This window comes from Cyrtonyx montezumae, unplaced genomic scaffold, assembly GCF_038088225.1.
Source record: "Cyrtonyx montezumae isolate F1298 unplaced genomic scaffold, pur_monq_1.0 scaffold_8, whole genome shotgun sequence".
NCBI classification, from domain to species: Eukaryota; Metazoa; Chordata; class Aves; order Galliformes; family Odontophoridae; genus Cyrtonyx; species Cyrtonyx montezumae.
Window position 1 is genome coordinate 58,334,750 of NW_027072089.1, and position 24,208 is coordinate 58,358,957.

The window sequence follows — 24,208 nt, forward strand, 5'->3', positions numbered from 1 at the left end:
TTCAAATGCCAGGTTGGATGAACCCCTGTCCTGGCAGAGCTCTTCTGCTCTGCTATGCCCAGAAACACCTCCTCTTCCGGGCTGTCAGCCCTTGCTGGATCCATCCATCCTCTGCTCCACATTCTTACAACTTGGAGGTATTGAAGGGATTACAACAAATGCAAAGCCCAAATAGTTTATCTTATAACAGATGCCTGCATATATACCGCTGATATATTCAGGTTCATTATAGAGGTCAACTTCAGAGGCTTGAAATAAACAAAAGGTGACACTAAGAAGTCACAGTGTTAAGAGTAAAAAGATAGGATTACATCAATGACTAACAGGCTGAGTCATTTAGGGTCAAAGCTCAGTAATGTGTATACGTCCTTTCTCTGTATGAGATCTCCTTTAGAAGGAGTTAACCTCACCCAACTCTTTTGTACCTTTCGTACACCTAGAAACCTCTGCCTCACTGGAAAGTAAAATATTAGAATGAAACTGAAACTGGGTACTTTCCAGTTCATAAGAATAGCTATTAAGGAATTTAGCCAGGCTCATCTACTTATTCTTTGTCTTAAATATGTGATTGAGAAAACAAAGAGCTATGATCACACTAGTCCGTTTGGGAAAAAAAAAAGCAGATAATAGAACACCTTTGTTTGTTTTTAGTGAGGCCGTTCTAATAATAGAGATAGTGATACAACAATTCAGGAAAGTTAAAATTAGCATTTGACAAGAATTTTATGGTTCACAGTTTTCATGCTTATGAGAAGGTATGATGAAATGGTAGTCTCTAAAAGGCAAAATATAATACCTTGTTCATTTTGAGTATTAGATGACAAGAACTGACTTAGCAAATACACTGTTCTTTACTAACTGTCACTGGACATCTATTTACAAAAGCTCCAGGAATGTCATGTCTGTTTTTTGTTTGTTTGTTTTTTGTCACTGCAAAATAATAATAATAACCCAACTACCTGAAATGTATCAACAGATTTTTTTGAATGACGAAGACAATTCTTTTATAATGCTTGTTCTAGAAGTTGGTTTCATAGAGCATTGCAGAGAACTAATGTGTGTACAAGACAGAGTTACAGGCTGTGTGCACTGAGTTGCACACAAGATATTATTTTTAGCTCTTTTTCTTGATTATGAAATAATGCTCTAATAAGTGATTAGACATTATATGTTAATGTCATTGCCAAATATCTTTTTTTTTTTACTTGCTTTTAAGCCATAATAGCTGTATATGTACAATCATGGACTCACCTAGGTTGGAAAAGACCTTCAAGACCATCAAGCCCCACCATTAACCAGACCTACCAAGACCCATCACTATTCCAAGTTCCTAACTGCCACATTCATACAGCTCTTAGATATTTCCAGGATTCCCAAGTGCAATCTGACAAGCTTAGTGCAGATGATCAGTTTCCTGCATCTTAAGCCTGAATTATAATATTTTTTCTTATTTAGGTAGGATATGAAAAAATCACACATTGCTATTTCCACTATATAAATAATTTGCTTATCAATGTCACTTTCTGTGATTGTTCCATTGCTGTTGTAGTATGTTTTTTTTTTGTTGTTGTTGTCATTGTGTTTGTTGTTGGTGTTGTTTTTTTTTTTGTTTTTGTTTGTTTGTTGTTTTTTTAATAAACATAAAGATATGCCTCAGATAAGCAGACACGCAACTATCTTGTTACAGTGTCCTTCCAATACAAAGGAATCAGTTTATTACTAAAGAAAAGACAACTAACCTTTAAGTCAGACTAGGAAAAGTTGTTCTATTGTCTGTGTCAGAGACAATACCCATTAGAACAGATTCAGCCAAGTGCCAAAAAATAATCTGTGCACAAATCAGCACTTTTCAGTGGTAAAGTCTAGTTGCATATTCAAACTATATCCTTGCTGCAGTGTGAATGTTTCCCTTCAACACCACTGCTAGTCAGTGAACTGACTTTACAGTCCTTATACTGTCTACCAACTCTCAGAAATCTAGGTAAGAATGGAAAAACAACTTTGAAAGACCAAAGCATTGCTCTTTATACACTAGTCAAACTATTTTTAGAATTGTCTAAGCCTGTAAGAATCTGCCAAGTTGGTCACCCTGAAGATGTAAAAGGAGAATCTCTAGATGTCAGTCACACAGTGAAAGACAGAAATAAAGTGATTCACAGACAGCTCAATTATACCTGGCCACCCACCCCTACAGTTAAAAATCTCAAGGGAATAGTTTCCCTTATGACATGAAAAAGCTGTTCTACGGCTGAATTCACAAATCTGCAGATACAGCTTTTCTGCCTTCCCACACCCATATCCAACAGCATGAAGACTTGGGCTCTGCAGAACCCAGGCTTAGCCCTGCTTCTGTTAGAGGTGGAAATGCACCCCAGTGAGTGTTTAAGCTTTATTATTATTATTATTATTTATTATTATTTATTTATTTTTTTTATGGAAGTGCTTCATCACGAGTGTTCAAGGGATTTCCACTTACAGGGTATTGACAACACTGTAATTGGAAGTGCATGTTAAATTACAGGAGCTGAAAGAAATCAGTCAATGGTTGCATTTAGTCCTCAGCCACCGAGCTATGATGTGTTCTGCTGAAGGAGTTTTCTCAAAAGCTCCTGTTGAAATAGGTTCACTTCACACAAAGAATTCGGATAGTTCTTGCAAGATTCCTTCTTTTGCCTCATAGCTACCATTCACATGCGAGAGTAGTGAAAGGCCTAATTAGCTGAAATTAAAACAGTAGCAAAACAAAAGACTGAGAACTCTCCCCCAGGCACCCCACTGTGCTGCAGGGCAGTGCTCTCCCATGGGAAGCAGAAAAGGTGGATTCAAAGCCCCCAGAGGCACAGGATGGAGCACAGCCACACTCCTGTGCACTCATGAAAGAAGAGACAGTGCTCTTCAAGCCCTTTGCAACACTACATCTCAGATGATGCAATCTCTTTATTTTTCAACAAAACACAAATAGTTTTTAATTCATTTTTTTCTCTTCCTAACTATGACAAAAAAAAAGTCAATTATCCATCCTAAGAGCCAAGCACCTGTGTTTTCTACTTAAAAGAAAGTTAATGAAAAGCTTGTATAAGGGCTCTTACAGCAGATCTGGGCTCACAGCATTAATAAATGGAATCAGCTGTCTCGCAGCCATACTGGCCCTGAAAGTTGATTAAATCCAAGGACCTCTGTAGTTTGTCTGTAATCAGTACTTAAAACTCCCAACCCCATGCTCTGCTCTCAGATCCAGGAAGAAAAATCAGAAATCTTAATGTCCCACATTTTGTTATACTCTTACAAGCCATCATGACTTGCCTTTTTCCAGGGGTTGATTAAAGAAATATAATCACAGATTTCTTGGGTATTTCAATTCAAATCGTAGAAACCGGTGCAACAGAACTGAAGTTCTGCAATTCAAATCTATTGAACTCTTACGTGAGGAAAAACATTTTGCAGCTACTTGTAGAATTAAAAACTAAACCAATACAATGAACAAACAAACATCCCTCTCCATCCCTCTAGTCCCACAGAAACAGAAGCACTGTATATGAGCAAATACCACTAGTTTTTAATTGCTGCCCACCTACTCTCTTGTCCACAGTTTCCAGTTATTTAAGCTGAAATGTTACTGCACAACTTCATATTTTTACACGAGAAACTAAGACATACATATTTTTCAGGACTGTGTATCTATAATTACATTTCCCATAAGGTCTTATAAGCAAATAAATAAAACCACCAGTTTTATTAAATGCAATTTACAAAACAGAAATTTTCTTAATGATTATATACAGTTGAAACATTTGCATTACATTATTAAACACGGAAGCTATCTTCGAGTAACTTTATAGCACATGGGACCCTGTTTGGTATATACTGAAGCACTTCAAAAATTACACATAAATGCTTATGAACCAAATGCACAATTAAAACTACATTAGAATTTCTCCCTTGAACAATTTTCTAGAGCTTCAAAGGAAGACATACAATACCCTCTTCCCACTATATAATGCAGTACAACCGTTATTAGTGCAATAATGTCTGGTTTTAATAACTTTAGTGGTAGCAATATAGTTCATGTTTAAAGGATATAGATAAGCAAATAGTTTTGATGCACTGCTTCAGAACTTATCAAGCAATTTGCTACTGTAGAGGGAACACAGATGCACAATCACGTACACGCATGCCTGTTTCTGAGGGCACTGCTCCACACACCACGGGTGCAGAAGATAAAAGTCAAAGTCAGTGCTCTCCTTAAGAACAGGCTGGCAGTCCCAGGTCACATCGATATGTGGTTCCTTCCTCTTGTGTCCCAGTGCCAGCAAGGCAAGAAGGCACAAGTTCCCTGCTGTGGTCAGCACCCATCTCTCAGCCTGGACTTTTCCAGGCCACCACACGTGCTGTGTGTTCCAGCAGAGAGAGGCTGGCCAGGAGGGAACTCAGCTACACACCTGCACCCATTTACCTGCGTGTCGTGGAAGGAAACCTGGAGCTCGTAGTTCCTCAGAATCCAGGAATGCCTGCGCAAGTGCTGCAGGGCCAAGCGCACGGCAGGCAGGACGCCTGCTGTCAGGTTCCTGCCATCAATCAGGCAACTGCTTGGAAAGAGCCCCAGCAGGGAGAGGCGAGTGCGATTCAGCTCTTCCGAGCCCCTGGCTGCCAGTAACACAAGCAGCACCAGAACGTCCAGTTTCTGGCTCCAGAGAACCATCGTGCTGTGTTTTTCCCTTTTTCTTCCTTTTCCCTTGCAGTCCCTTCCTCCCCTTCTGCATCCCGGAGTAGCAGGCCTCAAGCCCTCCGGTTGCCCGACATTCTGCAGCTTTCCCCTGCTTCACTCAGCTGTGGCCCTCTAAGAAAGGAGCTAATTGTTATTAAAGGATAAAGACCTCTCTACGGCTGGCTTTTCCAATTTGGACAGTAATCCAGCTCACAGCAGTGCTGTGAATCAATACTTCACAAGAATAATCTCTAGGCAAATTGCTCTGCCAAATCTAATTTTAAACATGTGTCATTTTAAACATTTCTGTAGCAGAAATACTCATCCATAGGTGACAAATCAATAAACAAACTGGTATGATCCCTTTGAGAATGGATATTCAGTGTGGTTGCACACTGAACCGCTTTCAGCATTCTGCATGCAGCCGGCGGGGAAGATTGCTTCAGTTTGTGTCATCTTGCACAAATCACATTTTCAATCAGCTTCATATAGCCTGAACAGAATACTGTACTGTTGATGCTTTACATACCTCTAGTGCAAAAGCTGCGTTAGTTCAAAGCTATATATCCTGTGCCTGATCCTGCTTTCCTCAGAAAGCCCTTTCTTCTATCAAAATCAGTGCAGGTTTTGAGCGTGCACAGAATTCAGCCTCTCTCCCCCATGTACGGTCACCTACCTTGGAACAGGGATCTCACACATTGCCCTAGCTACCCCAGTACTCCCACCATATTATTTGCAGCTTTCCAGGTAATTCCATTTTATGGGAGATCTTTGCTGAAGGAAAACCTTATCTCCCCAGTGGAGAAGGGAACAGAATGAGGACCACCACAGAAGATCCTGCACTTTCCTCTCCATCCCTTTCAGACAGTAACCACCTCTCCTTGTCCCACCTGGGCACAGAGAAGCCCCATACCTACTCATATGCTGGCATAGGCAAGGAGGCAAATGCAAGCACCAACCCCATAGATGGGGAGGGGGAGGAACATCTAGCCTGGGAGGTGCTTGTTTATCCAAGGAGAAAAAAGCTCCAAGTTTCTGGGAGGTCTCATTATGCACACAGCTGAAGAGCAAATTGTTTTGCCATCGTGTGGAAATGCAAGATTTCAAAAGAAATGCCCTGTGCCAAGCTGGGATGGAAACCCAAAACCTCAAAAGGTTTCCATGACTAAATAATCTGAAAGAAAAACAAATGGAGGGCCTCACAGGCAGAAGTTTGATTTGATACAAGTAAAATTTGAAATAATATGTTTGGAGCCTGGCAATTTACTCTCTGAATAGTTGACATTTCAAAATAAAGCATTAGTTTGATGCACGAAGTAAGTTTTTTTTTAATTTAAAATTTTCAAAACACAGTGCTCCAAAACATTTTCAGGTCAATAAATTCTATTGAAACTGACATGCAACTAAAAAGCTTCAAGAGAAAAACTCCCAATGAAGTCTAATTATAAGCATTCTAATTTATAATTACAATCTATAAACTATGTGACATAAGGGCATGGAAATAAACAGATAAGTAAAGAGAGCAAAATAATACTGATTAGAGAAGCAACGTACGTCTGCCTTGGGCCCAGGGACTAGCCCCAAGCAGAAGATACGCTCAATTTATTGCTAACTGTCCACAGTGATTCTTCTGCCAGTTCACTCGTGCAACTGGGCGGGGAAGAAAAGAGCTCAACCAATTATTATTACTGCTCTCCATGCATTCTCAGACACAAACACAAGGTGAAATAGGAATGCCCAGTGTACATCCCTTTCTTGTCCGCATCAACACTGCCTGTAGCTACAAGACTGTTCTGAGCCCTTCGTGTGGTAAAGGAAATCCTGCTTTTCTTTCTGTACAAACCAAATGCAGCAAGTTCAGAAATGGTCAGAATTCCTCCAAACCAAGAAATTTGGGGCATTATCTGGGCACAACACTAACTATGAAGCACGGTCCGTTAGCACAGCCCTACACAGCAATAATTTAGCATAATACTTAAAAGGCATTTTCTATTCCTTATTCTTATGATTCTATAATGTGATTATTGAAAATATATCTTTTAAACATTTTTTAAACTCAAGATGAAATTCTTCTCTGAGCAGAGGGCCAATGTAGGCCAAGATCCTGTGTAAATCCCATTTAATACCTCTCTTAGAGGCTTAAATAGGATTTTGTTGGTGAACAGTCCTTGGACCAGTCTTCCTTATGAGTGTTATTTCAATATTGACTACACTAGGGGAAGGGAGGGGAAGGAAGCAGGACGCACTCACACTGCCCAACCTCAGCAGCTAAAGAGCTCTGACCTGCTCTCCTGTGTCTAAAGCTTTTCACCAACTCAGCAGGGAATACAGGGCTGCATGAGTCATAGCTTTGGCTCATCTTCAGGCAACAAAAAGCATGGTTTGAATATCCTCATAGGTGCTCAGACTGTGAATATAAGAATATTATAAGTCTCACCTTGTTCAGCCCCTCCTGCCCCAGCCAATGAGTTTGACTTCATGAGAGAAATTGTGTATTGGAGGCTATGAAATCAATTTCAGCACTATATGGATGAACATAAATTTAAAGGGAGTGCATTTTAAGAAACATCACCTTACTCCATAGATATGTAAGTGGCTTAAATATTTTTTTTCTCTTTGTGCTGCCTCCGGATCTCCTCAGCAATGCTGCATTTAACCTGTAGCTGGCAAAGAAACCAACAAGATAATGGGCTAGTGCAGTGTCCTTATCCTTGCTTCCTTAAAATTCGCTTCAGACTCTCTCAATTGGCTTGAGAATCTCTCTAACCCTGTGATTGTTTCTTCTACATTACTTGTATTTCTAATTAATCCTGTAATTCATGAAAAAACATGTCTGTACATTTCATTTTGATGAAATAAACATATTTCCGTATGGAAAGGTATAACTTTCAGTCTTAGAATAACATTTCCTGAGGTTTAATACCTAAAAAATGCCTTTTATGCTCTTGTCACACATTCGGGAAAACTCAATTGAGAAACTCCCAGAACTTGCTACCAAAAATAACAATTGTGAAATGCTGAGCCATTGAATCAACTAACTGTATCTCACATTCAGGTCTCAAACCTGAAGCTGAATTTTCCCAATTATTTGAAACGGTAATTGTTTTGAAATTTGATTTCATTTTCAGAAAATGAGGCCATTTCATTTTAAATCCTGCCTTCTCCACTCTCTGGGGGGATTTTACCCAAGGTAGATACTTGCTTTTCAGCGCAGGAAGGATCACTGTAATTTTTGTAGCTTAAAGCTGTAGGACACCACTGGTGACCAAATGACTCACTGTTGGCACCTCCATTGTGACATCTACACAAACAAGCTGAGTAATTTTCAGAGAGGAAAACTGTAGGAGGAAACTGTGCTCCCTTGAAGGAGCACAGCCCCCAAGAACTTAAGAGGGGAAAAAATAAACTGGCATAAATGTCTTGCCTATGGCTAATGTATTCCAAAGGAAAAAGGAAAAATCTTTTTGTGTCGTCTTCTTTATTGCATTTTTCTCCGTCTTTCTAGATTTTTCTGAACCTCAAATCACTTTAAGAGTTATCAGTTCGTATAAAAGGTTGACTATAGTCTGTGTTACAGGATGGCTATATATTCAAGCTGTATGTCACCTCATTCCTCCCACGCAGAACATCGTCCCCCTTGAGAAACACCCATTAACATTTATAAGATACTCTAATCCCAGCCTCAAATGTTAGTTTTTTCAAAGTAGGTTATCATTCACCCCTCTTGTCCCGGGTGTCCCTGATCTTGCTGCTTAATCACTCAATGTAATTAGAGTACAGAGCACTCGCATATCCTAGGAAACCTCAGTAATGCACTGGAATCCATTATGATTTATTTGGATGGCAATTCCTGTTCTTATATCATGACCAAACTTCCATCTGTGCTAAGAGTAGCTCCAATACTGAGAATTACTATCTGCCCTAACATATCTCAGCTTTTCAGGTAGCCAGCTGTTCAGCTAGAACTATTTACCTCCCACAGCATTACCCAAGCAACCAGGTGATCTGCTCCCACTGCCCAACCAAGCCTGACTAGATTTGCTTGTAGCTATAGCCAGATTCATCTGAAGAAAGCAAATGAAAATTGTTTGTGCTGCAAATCATAGTGTTTGGCTCTTCTCACGTAGCCTGAAAGTCTCAGCTCAGCTCCTTTGCTCCTTCCCCAGCATTGCAGCACACAGATCAGATTCATTTCCTTCATGCTGAACAGTGGACTTGGAAAAAAAGAGATAATATTACTAGTATATACATCATTGGTGAGATTATTTCTGCAGTAATCCATCAAGTACTAGTGGTAGCACTTTGAGGATGAAGATGACAAACTAAAAGATCCAGAAGAAGGCCACAGGAGTGCACAAAAGAGTGAAAAATGAAGCAGATTGGTCTGTCTAGTTCAGTGCCTTATCTGGGTCCCTTAATCTGCCACTTGCTCTGTAAGAATCTAGAATAAAAAAATGATTTTGTAGTAAATACCAAACTTTTGAACTCACTGGACATGGAAAATATGTTTTCTACCCTTTGGTTAACTTTGAATAAAATAACCTTTATTGGAGAAATGACCAGTAGAGCTTATCAGTCAAAGCCTGATAGGTGTCTAGAGCTTCTAGCTACTATAGCAGGAGAGAACAACAGGTACTGAGGCACATTTTTTGTACTATATCACATAAAGTCTTCTGCCACTAGCACATACCTCCAGACTAAATTCTCTCCACCAACAAGGAATCCAGTCCTGCTTGCGATTTTTAGAAATAGGGAAAGTGTAAGGGACAAAAGAGGAAAATGGCTCTCACTCTCTCCATCAGTCTCCTGTAAATCATTGAAATTCAGAGCTCTCAGAATTCACGTAGGTGAGGGGGAAGCAAAACTCAAGGTGCTTTACAGAACTTCCATGTGAAAAGCAGAGTTTAACATTTTTATACTGTCCATGTGCACTGGAATATCTCTGTTTGATAAGTAACACAGGAGTGAACTTCTGAAAATAATAACACTTAAAAAATATTTTATGATTGAAGAATAGTGTGTAATGTACTAGAGTTTTAATCTGTCAAAAGCTGTCATTTTGTATAGAGTAAAAATTGTAAAGAAAGGTATGTGATCTTTGCTAGAAAAACATTAAATACCCTGTGAGAGTAGTAGGAGGAAACAGTGGAAAGAAAGTTAATTAATAACCCAAAAGGGGACTCTTACTACTTTTTCCAGGATGAACTGGATGTAGAATGGTTACTCAGAAACCTGTTGTGTGTATGTAGCTTCAGGTCTTTCTGAAGACCAGCAAAGAAACTAAGGCCTTTCTTGGACAACAAGTATCAAAATGCACAGCTACTGGAAGGAATCAGAAGATTGAACAAATACCTTCTTTTAAAGCTAAGTGATAGTGATTCTTTAATCAAGAGAATAAAAATATTCTCAAAATAACCAAGATAACAGGATGAGCTCCTCCAATGGAAGCAGCGGCAAAATGCTTTTCACATCCACAGAAAGGAAGAGCTGTTACAGCATCAACAGAAAGTAAACTGGAAATAACAGTACACCTTCCAAGGGTTTCCATGCAAATGACAGAGCAAACCTTTTCGTAGGATTTCAGGATTTGGGGAATCTCAAAGACAAGATTGGAGGCCTTGCTCAAGCACTTACTCTATTTCACAGTGGATCAGGCAAGAAGCCCCAGGAGAAATATATGGCCTATACTGTAGATGCTGGATAATCCTAACAGTCCTCTGAACTTAGAACACGTTAATTATTTAAGAGAAGTACCGTGGCCTTAGCAGGAAACATAAGTTTTCTAATCCTATCCCTCAAACTCATGCTGTTCACTTTCAGGCAATTAGTCCATTATCTGGGCCTTCATCTCTCAGGAGCCTCCGTAAGACAATTTCAACAGCCCTGCCGAATTAGCCCTTATGTTCTAAGATCTTGGAGACTATTAGTTTCAGAGAGGAGGCAGATATTTACCTTTAATCTCTCAGCTTTAATTTTCACATTTGGAAATACTTATTTGGAAAATACTATGGATGAAATTGTCAGTACTAAAGTCTTACGATAATGAAAAGCTAATGACATGGAAATTGGACATCAATCACTGACTTGGCAATGAAATTACATGGCGATTCCAACACAAGAAAAAATATCTGAAAGAACAGTGTTTGGCGGTCAGTGTTTGCTGTTTCCACTCAGCAGGCAGCACAAACCAGCCCTAAATCCAGCAGCTGTTACCCACAGCAAAATCCTCTGCAAAGAGAGGCAGCCGTGCCTGGCAAAGAAGGCTCTGTCGTCCCTCGAGCGTAAGCAGCACGGCATGGGGAAACACCATATGACTGAAGATACATTTCAGCTATTCTCAGGGGCACTTTGTTTAAGTCAGAGCGATGCTGTGGCTGAACCAGTTTGCTTCAGGAGTCGGCAACTGGTATATGAATGTCAGAGCTAGGGGACAAGGAAAGAGCTGAAAATATAATTTCTAGCTCAGCTAGACCCGCAAATCAGACAACAGTGTGACTGGCTCCTAAAAGGCTTCAGGCTCTATTACTGTTTTAGTTTCAGGATTCCTAGCACAAAAATAAATTAAGAAGGAAAAAAAGAAAAGACGTATCTATGCCCTCTCAGTTTGGAATCTCACAGTCTGAAATAAGAGCTCCAGCAAGAGGCTGCCACATACCCACATTCACCTCTGTGGGACTGAGTCACACCAGTGCTGACTGACCTCAGGGTGCTTCTCTGCTTGCCCCATGATGGAACTGTTGGGTTCCCACACACAGCTTCCTCAAATGTATTGCTATTCCATCACATGCCAAGAAAATTCCCATAAAACGATGGCATTTCAAATGGAGAACAAAGCTTGAGATACAAATGCATCATTGCTTCATTACGTCATTCACGTGAGATATGCTGATCTGTAGCCTTGAGATGCGGTGCTATTTGTTGTCGTCTCAAATAGCTGCTTGTATTCAATTAACACAATACAAATATTGTACAGAAAACCTTTTTGATGCGAATGCCATCATTAAATGTCTCTCTCCTAGCTCCTTCCTCTCCCTTTTCCTATCACAAAATATTTTCTTCACAGTTATCACTAGGATATTACACTCTTTTCCACAAACCTGAGTAATTTACAGTTGTTGGTAACCATTTCAGAGGACAGGGCCTTCCCCCTCTTTCTGCAAATGTAAATGGAAACTCCTTCCTGGATTTACTCAAAAAATTACTTTTCTGTGCTGGCAGAGTGTGTTTGGCATTTGAATCAAAAGATTCCATAACAGTATGCTTTGCAGTATGCATGGGATAAGTTATACATGAAATTGCAAGACATATGCCAGAAAACGATACACAGGCTTTAATCTCTCTGCAGAGATATTTAGAGGATATACATTCCGCAGGTCTGAGATCCACACCCAGAGGAGTGGGTGCTGTGAATACATGATTTCTCTCCTCTCCCCACCTACATCTTAGCATCAGTGGAAAAACCAGCATGGAATTAACATAAATGCTTAACTTTTAGATGACTCCCTCCAAGTTTACAAAACTCAAATGCAAAAAGAGGTTATATGCCTTAAGAGGAGCCATATTGTATGACAGTCAAAGGGAACATTGATGACTTTAACAAATATATCCATTCCAGGCTGAACGCTGCCAGCAGAGTAGCCTGTGATCGTCATCCATACAACGTGACAACAGAAGTGCACTGTTGGTCTAAATTATTTGCATGTATCAGGAAGCATTAAGCACTCAGTGATATTTAAAGGTAAGAAATTACCCATCAGCTTCAACATATGCCAGACACAAGCACACAATAATACCAGAGTCTGTCGGTTCAGTCTGACTTTTAGACCTAATCTCCTTTGTATTCTGCTGGCTGCTCCCCTTAGAACAGATGACCAGGACAGCACCTCACCTGTCCTATTTTGGGTTCTGTCTTAAAAATGAAAATAAGGCTCAAGGAAATTTAGCAGTCAGAGCACTCACAGATGATGTGAGGGAGTCAGGCTGTGTTTATGACCTTCTGCCAATACACCTGTGTGCAGGCCCAAGTCCCAGGGGGGAGGTTGAAGCACCACTGCACAACTTGGGTCTGGGGCCCCATTCATGCCCTTTCAACAGAGGTGCTAAGGAACTGCTTGTCCTGGCTGCAGACAGAAGGGTAGGTGACTGCAGAGGAGCTGGAGGTTGGAGGGCAGGCCCACTCATGTGCTGGAGGTTTCTAATGGAGCTCAAGCTTCATCTCAGAGTTCATCACCCATGTACAGAGCACGTCAGGCCCACCCCAGATCCTGATTTATTATGCTTCCCCACACAAACCTAGCTGCTGTCAGAGTGACTCCAGCCTGTGCCTCCTGAGACAACCAGTCTAACCAGCACACCATGTGCATTCCTCTCAGGGGGATGCTCTCACTCGCTTCTGTCAGGGAACGGCTGCTCAGGTGGCAACCAGAAGCTGACAGCCCTCTGTGGACCAGATACTGAACTCTGTGCTCCACGCTCCTCACAGGTCCCCTATTTTTCACCACTGCCACAGCTCCTAGGCTGCTGTCTGTCCTTAATAAGTATGACTCCAACTCTGGCATGCAGGAACGAGACATGAGTCAACTTTGCTGACAGCCCTGAGCAGGCCTTCTGCAAAAGACATCTTTACTTGGAGGCTGAAGGTCTCTTTCAACATAGAATAGCTGGTAGTGACACAGACTGGTGCACAGCCTGTAAAACTTTTTTAAACCTTGAAGGAGCAAGGTCTTGCTGAAAAACACAGATTTTCAGAGTAAAAGAGGAAAATAAAGAGAAGGCCTTTTTGTAACATTGTACATTCTTGTCAGGTAAGTCAGGCAAGGCACTTTCTACTTAATTATAGAATAGAAGGCAAATATGTATTAAACATCAAGAAGTTTGCATTTTCCTTAAAGGATTTTGTGGAGTTTTGTGTATATGTCATAGCCCACACTTCTATGTTCTTTAAAGGCATTGGCGTATGTTGTTACATAAAGATGAGACTACATAAGGATTACTACAATTTATTTGTAGTTATTAGGGGAAATTAAATAATCTCACCACCGTAGTCTGAATTTTCTTCTCTCTCTGTGATAATATATCCCACTTAGTTCTGGAAGGTTTTTTTTTTCAGATCATCTAGACTCCCTTTGATCTCCAAAAACACAAGCAACAGAATCCTAACCTGCAGACATGACTTTCCTGGCTATAAATGTTTAGATTCAAAACAAATTCTGTGCAGCACTTGTAGCACTGATCCTACGAGAAATCAGAAAATACATTCCATATTCGAGGGAAGATGTCCAGATGCAGAAGGGCAGATATCCAACTTCCATTAAGGCCCTTGTCTTCTCCCACTGAGCCTCTTCCTCTAGTTTCAGTGAGGTCACTTTCTGCACGATGCAAATTAAATACTATTGAAATTCATAACATTCTCTATTAGAATGCTTAGCTCTTTATTTTAGGATTATTCCGCTTTTTTCCCCTCCAACAGATGTGCGCAAGGATGCTTACAGAGATACCATCTTTCCTGATTTAAATGAAGTTGAGAAGCACATCTAGCGTGTAGCTCACTGCTCTACAAGAAATCTCTTTGCACTTTCAGCAAAATGTAGTTACAATCACGGGGATTGGAAAAAGAAGAAATATTGTATCACTGTATTGATCCAAAGCCATAAACTATCAAGCACCCTTAACTTCCAGGACCTGGTCCAAGGGAGGCTGGAATCAGTGAATTAGGGCCATTAATTTCAATAGGCTTGGATAAGACTCCTTATAGATAATCACTCTTGTTTCTAAACTAACCTAATTACGACACTTTGTCTAAGAGTCTCACCTCAGCTTTGCTCCCGCTCTCCCTGAGATGGGCAGGACTGCCTAAATTCACTATACCTTATATCAGCAGACATCTGCACCCGAGCTGTATTTTGCTTACCGAACCCAGACAGGAATGTCCAAGCAAACAAAGATGTGCCCACGGGCCTGCAAAGCAGGGTTCACTGAACTGCATCGGGGTCACGCTCCGGACACATTCAGCCATCAACAGTACTCAAGTCAGAAGCCTCCGTGTTTACATGTACTCGCTGTAACCTGTGGTCTCATTTTGCATTGAAGATACCATTCACAGAATCACAGCTGCTTGAGATAACGGATTAAGGACTGTAGTGAACTCTGAGCTTCCTTCAGCTTAACTAAGCTAAGCACTGGGGATGCCACTCCGGTGCTCTAGGGTTCCCAAGTTGGGAAGCCCACTGCAATTCCGATGGTGGTCAGTAATAAGGGCACTCCCGTGCTCCATCGTACAGAAATATCAAGCAAACAGTAGGCAGTTCAACTTTGCCAGGAAGCTACCTCAGTAATGAAAAGAGATCCGATTTGTTTGTCTTTGTAATGCTTTCACGATTATTTTTCGTGAGCTCCTTATTAAAGCGTTACGTAAAGTTGCAACACAAACATCGGTTCGTAACAGCGGGTGATTGTGGAACTCCACAAGGGAGTTTCTGAATCGCTGCAGTGTATTTCCCATGCTCTACAGCTACACAACATTCCTCAGGCTGCTCAAAAACCCCGGGTGCTCAGGGTCCCACATTCTCTCTCCAAGAGCAGCCAATGACAAAGCACCCACGAGGTCCTGGAGGGGAGCAGGTCCGTGGTTACATAAGGACAAGGATCCGGGCCCTCCGGGTGCATCCATCTATCAGCAAACTGGGAACAGGCTGAGCACGGAGCAGGCAGCAGGAGGGAGCAGCCCTTCTGCTTACTGTATTTTGTAGGGTAATGCGTGAGCACAACAAAAAAGTTTGTGCTGTCGTTACCTATTTAAAGGCTGTTTCAGCCATTAGGCCGTTCCATTGTGCTCCTTGTGAGCACTCGTTTATTTACTTGTCACTATTAAGCATGCAGTAATGACCTGACTGCTCTCCAAATACATACATTTGCCTGATTTAGCATTCCATAACCATCCATTTATTAATTGCTTAAAAGCATCCACAGCCCCACGGCACGCGGGCAGTATGATCCCGATCCTTCACGCCCCTGGAGTACCGAACAGTAGAAACGTAATCTTTAAGGAAACAGCATTCATTCCAGAGCCAAAAAGGCAATTTTTTGTTGTTGTTCTGTACACATTAATACTAACTTCCCTGTTCAGAAGCCAAGATCTCTACGGGCAACTGCAAAATATTTGATTGCAGTCAGGTGCAGCCCCTCATTGACTGGGATATGTACGCTGAAGGAAGGTTCCCGCTTCTCCACTTCCTGTGCACTCGTTATTCTGCAACAACCCCATCCGAGGGGTGGATTTAAATGGAATCATGTAACAAACACAGGGCCGGGAGAACTGTGATCTTGTTTCTCCCCAGGACTGCACTTTACGAAACAGGTAATGCCGTTCCGAAAATCCCCCACAATTCTTTTCATTCTGATTGCAGAGATTTTTTATTTTTTTTTAAGGAGACAAACGGCAGAGCTCGGGGGCCGCTCTTGGCGCAGCATCCCGGCCTTGCGCACCCAACGGTACCCAAATGACACACTCGGCGCTAACCGCCCCACGCCATCTGAAACAACGCCGTGACAAACGCGTGTCGGTGAAGGGCAACCGACAGAGAGATTTCCGGGGCGATCCTGAGGACGGAGCGGCAGCGAAGCCCGGTATCGCCGTGCTCCGCCGGACAGGGGCTCCCGCAGCGCGGCGGGGGCTCTGAGCATCCATCCCCGCGCCGCACCGGGGGCTGTCGCGGAACGGAGCGCGGCGCGATCCACGCGGGGCGGCTGCCACCTTGAGGGCGGGCTCCGCATCGAGCCGGCATGTCCCTCCCGTTTAACGAAGTTGCGACCCAAACGGAGCGCGTCGGAGCGCTGGGAACCAACTATCCCACGCCTCCGCCCTCGGCCCCTCCTCACCCCGAGCGGCACCGGGCCGGGCGCTGGGGCCGGGCGGCCCTCAAGCATCCCGCGGGCAGCGGAACCGCAGATTTAACTCTTTCCGCGGGAGCTCCTCCGGCTCGCTGCGGGCCGACCCTCGGAGCCCGCGTCCTGCGCAGGAAAAGGGGAGGCATCCGGACGGAGACGGAGCGGCGGCCGGAGCGCATCTGTTGCTAGAGGCGGCGAGCGGCCGCCGCGGGTCCGGAGCCCGCGGGCAGAGCCCATCCGGAGCGGCTCCGCGTCCTCTGCCGCCTCTCCCCGCGCATCTCCCGGCGGCGCCGCAGCCCCCGCGTCCGCGCTGCCCTTGCGCCCCGGCCCCGCAGCGCCCCGGGACTGGGCGGCGGCAATCCCCGGCGGCCCCTACCTCCGTGTCGTAGAGGCGCAGGTCCAGGAAATAGGGGTTGAGCAGGGACTCGTTGCGGATCTGATCCATGGCCAGCTGCACGGCGGGCAGCACACCCCGGCCGATCCTGCTCTTCTGGTCCTCCTCGGACTGGCTGAGCGGCATCAAGCCCATGATGGAGATCGGCGTGGTGGCGTTGGGGGGCTGCCCGGCAGCCCCCCGGGAGCTGCCCCGAGACCAGCCCCAGCCCGGCGGCACCCAGCCCAAGCACAGGAGCAGCAGCAGCATGGCAGGGCTGGAGGTGGCGGCGGCCGGGCTCCGCGGAGAGGGATGCATGCTGCTGGATGGGGGGAGGAGGAGGAGGAGGAGAGCTGGAGGGAGGGGGGGGGGGCGGACGGAGCGGCGGGAGGGAGCCGAGCCCCGCTCAGCCCGGGCGCATCCCCCGGCGGCGGGAGGGAAAGCAACGCCTCTCGCTTCCAAGGGAGCCTCGGGGTCTCCTCTCTCCTCTCCTCTTCCCCCCCTTCCTCTCCCCTGGCAATAATCCTTCTGGCAATGGCGCCTACTCCTTCCCAGGTCTGCCAGCTGCAGCCACCAGAAGCGAAAAATAAATAAATAAATAAATAACCACCACCACCCCCCCTCCTCCCCCCTTCCCGCCGAGCTCCCTACACCCTCCTCCTCTTCCTCCTCCTCCTCCTCCTTTCTTCTCCCGGCGGCGGAGCAGGGAGCGGGACCTGCCTGTGCCTCCCCGCTGCGCTCCGCTCGGGTAGGAACGGCACCTCACGGGCGCATGGGGGGTGGGTGGGGGGGAAGAGGAGGGAAGGGAGGGGGGAGTGAGAAGAAACCCTCACTGAACACCTCCCTCCTCCTCCAAAAGGAAAAATAAATAAATAAATGTTCCGGTAGGACGATAAATGAATAAAGAAATAAATAAAAGGGGGGGGGGGGGGGGTTACAGAGCCCCTAATGCCGCATTCCCGGAGCCGACCGTCCCTCGGCCGCGATGCCGGGCAGGGCCAGGGTCGGGGGACGGAGTAAGGCACGCGGCGAGCGCGGCCCCCCCCCCCCACGCTGCCGCCCCCGCTCCCGCGCAGCGCGCAGACACGCGCCCACGGCGGCTCGGCACCTCCGCCACCGCACACGCACACAAACGCACACACGAGAGCCTGGGCCATGGCAACTCGGCAGCCCTCGCACAGTTCTGCAAAGCCGCGTTATTTCTGGGTTATCGGTTTTCTCTCTCCCCGCAGGATTCCCGCAGCCCGGCACAGCGCTGTGCCCTGCTCCCAGCACGGCCCTTCCCGCGCTGCCAGGTGCCCTGTGGAACCGGGCTCGTCCCGGTGTGCTGGGAGAGGGAGCAGCCCTGCCAAAGCCGGGCGCCTTGCCTTTTGTAGATACGAGCTAAAAGCAAACCCGGGATGAGGGGTGGCACCCGTGCCATAAATTGGCAAGAATCTGTATAGATTAGTAAATCCTAAAACCGTAATGACTTGACCTTGGGGCCAAAAGCCCTTAACCTGTCACCACTGTTGCTTCTTTGTAACTCTTCTTGTGGAATGACATCCAACAGTGTTGACCCGAAGACATCAGTAAAGAAGGGGCCATCACCTCTCTTGATAAATTAATTCAATCATTAACAAGTTTGCTAAGATGCGAATCAGATTCTGTAAATCACAGAATCACAGAATTGTAGCGGTTGGATGGGACCTCTAGAGGTCATCGAGTCCAACCCCCCTGCCAAAGCAGCTCCCTAGCCCAGGTTGCACAGGTGGGTGTTGAACGTCTCCAGGAGATTCCACAGCCTCTCTGGGTAGCCTGTGCCAGTGTAAGATTTTGTCTCGCTGCAGGTTGCCAGCCTGTGGTGGGGCTGCCCAGAGAAGCTGTGGTGCCCCATCCCTGCAGGCGCTCAAGGCCAGGTTGGATGGGGCCCTGGGCAGCTGAGCTGCTGGGGGCAGCCCTGCACACAGCATGGGGGTGGAACTAGATGATCTTTGAGGTTCTTTCCAACCGAAGTCGTCTTGTAATTCTGTGATTCTCCTCATGCCTGCATCAAATTAAGGACTCCTGGCACTGCTGATTTTCCCTCACACGCATACGCTAATGTGCGCACATAGCAATAGCAAACCCCTGGAGGCAAAGCAGCCAGGCTATCCCGGGAGGCTGCCTCCCTGTGGAACAATCCACATTATGCCTTCAATGATTTCTGCCTGAACACACGAGCCACTTTTTTCTCCCGTGCGCCTGATCTTGCCTTGCAATAAATCACAATGCGCACTCTCCATTCACACAAGTGGCCTGCCCTGCAGTTTATCACCTGCAAACTTACAGTACTTTTTTTTTTTTCTTCCAGAAAATTGATTAATGTTACAGGATCCCAACAGGAGCAGAGGGCACACTGATTTTGGATAATGTTATTTTTAATCACCATTTCAATCCTAAATGAATGCCACCATTGCCAGTTAGATCTGCAATAGATACCAAACCTGTCTGTCAAAAGCTGTTTCATGTAAAATCACTCCTCACTGCTTGCATCCTGAATCTGTGTTCTCTCCAGGACCTGGCTACCAGGGCTCCTTGGATCACTTTGGTTATCACTCCGCTACATTTGCACTAAGCTAACACAGGCACTCACACTGTCCCTGGAATGCCATCAGCTTCCTGCGTATTATTTCAGAATCAATCCCTTCGTTGCAGAGAACTCAGCCCTTTGGTGAGAAAGCTTAAGCCTGAGCTATGGACCGTGTAATTCTCTGCATAATTCTGCACACAGTGGGAGCTCTGGATAGCAGTTCACATGTACGTAGATTTCTTACATCTCTGTTTTGTATATCATGGACATAAAGCACTGGCACAGGTTGCCTGGAGAACTGGTGGAAACCCTATCTGTGTAGACACTTCAGGTCAGGCAGGATCAGGCTCTGAGCAGCCTGATCTAACTGTAGATGTTCACTGCAGGAGACTCAGACTAGATGGCTTCTAGGAGCACCTTCCAACTCAAACAATTCTATGATTCCATGGGAAGTGAGTCCCAGCTCTTGTGCCCGAACTGTAAAGGTCTGGAGCACTGCTGGCTGTCATTTAAGCTAACCAAAGCTGTGCTTCAGATTGGGTCTACTGAATAACGTTGCAATTTTGATTTTAATGCCTATGTCGTGGCCTTCTCTGACAGGAAAGCAAAGATGCTCTAGCTTCATGGTGTGAAGATGGAGTAATAAAGACTTGGGAAGCACTGAGACTCTGAAGCGTTCAAGTTCCATGTTAAGAAAAGCTAAGAAAATAACCTTTATTTTTCAGCCTGGGGAAGCTTAATGTGGGGAAATAAATACAGCCACATATTGAACAATGAGGATTAAGCTAAATAAGCCTCTCTAAATCCTTCCTCTGTATTCAGCAAGGCATGGAAAAGACAATTTCAACATCTATTGTAAGAAGGAAAAAAAAAATAAAAAGGAAACCTAATGCAAGGAATAGTTTATGATCAAGTAATTACAGACAACACTGTAACGTAGGTGCACTGAGGCTGTTTAGCTTTAATAAAGAACATATTTTCTGACACTTTTAAAGACTTCATCTGAGATCCTTCAAGGCTTCTCATACAGCACACACATAAGTTTTCAATGAGATATATACATAGTTATCCTCTGCAAATCCTCTTCTTTCCTGCCAGCAGCACTCGGAAATGTCTCCTTTGCGCCTGACAGACGCAGGTAGTGCCTCTTTTTAAATGAGAGGCCTAACGGAGAATTGCACCAGACCTATTTTTAAAAATTATGTCAGACACAGCCTCCTGCCCAGCCATCTCCTCTTCTTTTTTCTGCACCTAGAAATCCCCAGAATGTCTCGCTGCCGTGAAACCAGTACAGTGCATCTCCTAGGACGACACCCTCGAACACAACACACATCACTTATCTGCTATGCAAAAATGCTTTCTATTCTTATTTGGCGGTCAGCAGCATTCTGTTCACTCCCTGTTGGCTAAAACATCAGTTCACAGGAGTGGTAAACCCTGCTCTCTTTGCTTGAAAATCAAATGCCACTTTCTCCTTGGCACGTTACCCAGTCACGTCAGCATTTCAGTCACACGAGCCCTTCAGCTGTATTTCAGTTCTGTCCAATATCTTCCTGTTAAATAATACCTTCCAGTTCCTTCCTGGTACTATCAAGTCTTCTCACAGCATGTGCAGAGTTAACACATTTTATTCTTTATATATTCCTTCCATGTTCACAAATTTCAGGTCCAAATATCTACACTGCTATTTTTTCCCTTGACTGCTTTCTCTCCAGGAGCAAGTTAAATACCTTCACGGGATGTACGAGTTCAAGATACCAAGAAGGCTGTTTCTCCCTTCCTACCAAGCAATGAGCTCTGCAGCTGGTCCTTTTTCACTGTGGGAGCCAGCCTGACGCCGCACGAAGCACACCACGCTGCCTATCAGACCACAGCTCCATCCCTGGGTCTTCCATCTTCCTCCCTCTTGCTTTTGAAGTCAGGAAAAATTGCATATGCATACCTAATCGTTTTCCCCTGTAAATGGAAGTGGAGGAACACTGCAACACTAATTCAGACCCAGCTACTGCTGCTGGAGCCAGCCACCAGCAAGCTGGCAGAGCAGGGGAGCTTCACCATCCCCCTCTTCTTCCTCCCTAGGACTTTTCCACCTACATCTGCTAACTTGATGACAAAATCATGACTGTGCTAGCACCACGAGCTTATGCAGTGTTCTCAAACACTGCCAAAAAGCCTACGGTTTTAACTGTAAACACACAGCTGTGTGATCCTAACCCTATAGTCTCTCCAGACATCTTTATTGCCGTCTTTTTGTCAAGGTATCAGAGCAAAGCTCAACGTCAAATTAATCTGCTGAGACAGCCAAAGGAAATTACAATAGTATCAGATTCTCAGTTACCAGTCAGGCTGTATCACAACACTTCCAGACATGGGATGCAGGAGCACAATCCCATCAGTTCCAGGGTTTCCAACAGGAATTTCTCCTTCAAGTAGGTCTTATCAGTTCCTATAAACATGGCAAAAATTGAGCACACTTTTAAGCAGCTGTTTCAGCAGAGCAAGCAAGAAATACTACTTCTAATCCATGCTGACCTATGCATATACAATGACAATTGTTGTTTCAGAGCGATTGTGCAAGCTGCAACAATCTTCCATCATAAAAGGTTTGGCCAAGACTGCATACAGAGAGGTTTTAGTCATTTGTTTTATTTCTTAGAAAGAAGGCTTAAATAGCCTGGTTTTTTTTTTCTTGAAGGAAAAATCCAGGAAGTTCTAGTCCATGTTGAAGATCCACAATGTGCAAATGAAAGGAGTAGAAGAACGGAAGAACTGTAGAAGAGTAAAAGAAAGAAAACACCAAAATATTTACCTAAAGAGGACAGAGAAATATAGTAAAGAATTGGTGGACTGGGAACTAGAGTGCAGTCTGGATTGCAATTTTTTTTAAACATTTTTTTAATTAAGGAATACAAAGACAAGAGAATTTGTTTAAGGACAAATAATTAGATTTAAAACAATCAGCAAGTCTTATTGGCAATTAGTATCCCACGTCCTCATCTTAAGGATAATATTTCTAAGTAATTCATTTAAGGGTTAAAACTTCTTCTCATATTAACACTTCTCTCACAAGGTGTATCCAGAACAAAATATTGAGAAAGTATTTTGCACAGTTCAGTTTCATGAAGAACTCATGGCTTAGACTTCTGTGCCTTCACTGTACCTAATAAGTCCCATCTCCATGGACGTCCAAGGAACATCAGAAAAGAAGGAAGTGAAGGAACCCAGGAGCACATAAAATCAAGCTGATTCTGTTCACATGAAAACACTGGAGAAATCGTATTGCCCACTGGTCAATGAAGAATAGATCTGTACATCTCAGTCCTCAAACTGTACGCAGGATACATAGCATTGGGATGATATATCCTCAGTATAATTTGGTTAGCCCACCTCTGTTCTGTATTTTTAAAATGTCCTGTTCTTGTTTTGAACTACCTGATGGTACAGAATGGAGGATGGACCCTTGAGATTTCCCTGTTTGCAGTGCCAGTATCCCATTATTTTAATATAAGGTTATCAATAAGCTTGAATTGCAAGTTTGTTTTTTTTGTCTGCTTCACATAGTTTGCAGTAAAGGGAAAAAAAAGTGTTTTTAAACATTCAAGATGAGTATTAATAAATGGAGGAACTTCTGGTTGTTGTACAGTTGTTGTACTGGACTGCGTGGAAACATTTCCCCTCTCATTTTCTAAGAGACCAAAATCAGATGGAATATTAATTTGTGTCTTAGTCTTCTAACTTTTTCAATTCTCTGAGACATTCAACCTCTTCTTTGCTGAGGAGCCCAAAGTCTACAATCCATTTCTCAGAGGGTAGCCTTGATCTCCCACAGAAGAATGTCTGTGTACTGTGAATCAGACACTTGGTCAACTCCTTCATCCTCCAAACTCAAAGTCAGATTGAGCAGAGAAGAAGGAAAGGAACAAGGAAAAAAAAAAAAAAGGAAATAGGTGGACTAAATGGGCAACAACATACATGGAGCAAGCTGGTGATGCTATGACATTCAGTGGTGCTTTTGAACTGCACAAAAGCATGTCTGTTTAGCAAATATTCAACACAGGCTAGTAGTTTTGATGGGATAGAGAAAAACAGCTCAGTTGCGTGTAACTGGAATCCCAGAACATCAATATGTCTCTCTGAACAAATGCAGAGTAGCAAGATGTACAGAGAACAATTTCCAATTACTAAATTTCATTTGTGTATGACCACCTGCTGATAAAATCTGGAAGACTCAAAACTAAGAACACCTCCTTGACCCTAATGGTCAATGAGCATTTTGTCTACATCTGTAATCGCTGGGCTTTCATTAACTTATTAATGGAATGCAATCAACAGTCATGAAGGCAAAACAGAAATGAACAGAAAAACCTTGCTGTGTTGGTACACTTCTAACAGCTCTCTCATACAGACACACAGCTTTGATTTGTGACTCCACAAACTGAACACAGTTGCTGCTAGCAGGTGAACAAAAGCATTAATGAGAAATGGGAACTCGAGAGAGCATAAAATAGAGCTGTCTTCTCCCAACTGCTACAGGGATCAGAGCCTAAGAAATCAGAGGAATGGTTAAAAGAAAACCACTGACCATATGAAAAAACAAAAATCAACCAACTCCCACAGTTGCCACTCTACAGAGTTACAAAATATTTTATTAATTCTAACATTGATATCATCAATCCAATCCACAGTCAGAGCT

The 24,208-nt window shown here is 43.9% G+C and overlaps 1 protein-coding gene across 1 annotated transcript in view; it reads right to left on the reverse strand.

The window, feature by feature from the left end:
- The window catches only part of GABBR2 (gamma-aminobutyric acid type B receptor subunit 2), a 443,392-nt gene extending 426,110 nt beyond the window's left edge, over nucleotides 1-17,282 (reverse strand). Inside the window, exon 1 of the mRNA XM_065753547.1 lies at nucleotides 16,968-17,282. Coding sequence (XP_065609619.1) covers nucleotides 16,968-17,282 — 315 coding nt within the window. The remainder of the gene's footprint in view (nucleotides 1-16,967) is intronic.
- Nucleotides 17,283-24,208: the final 6,926 nt, after the last annotated feature.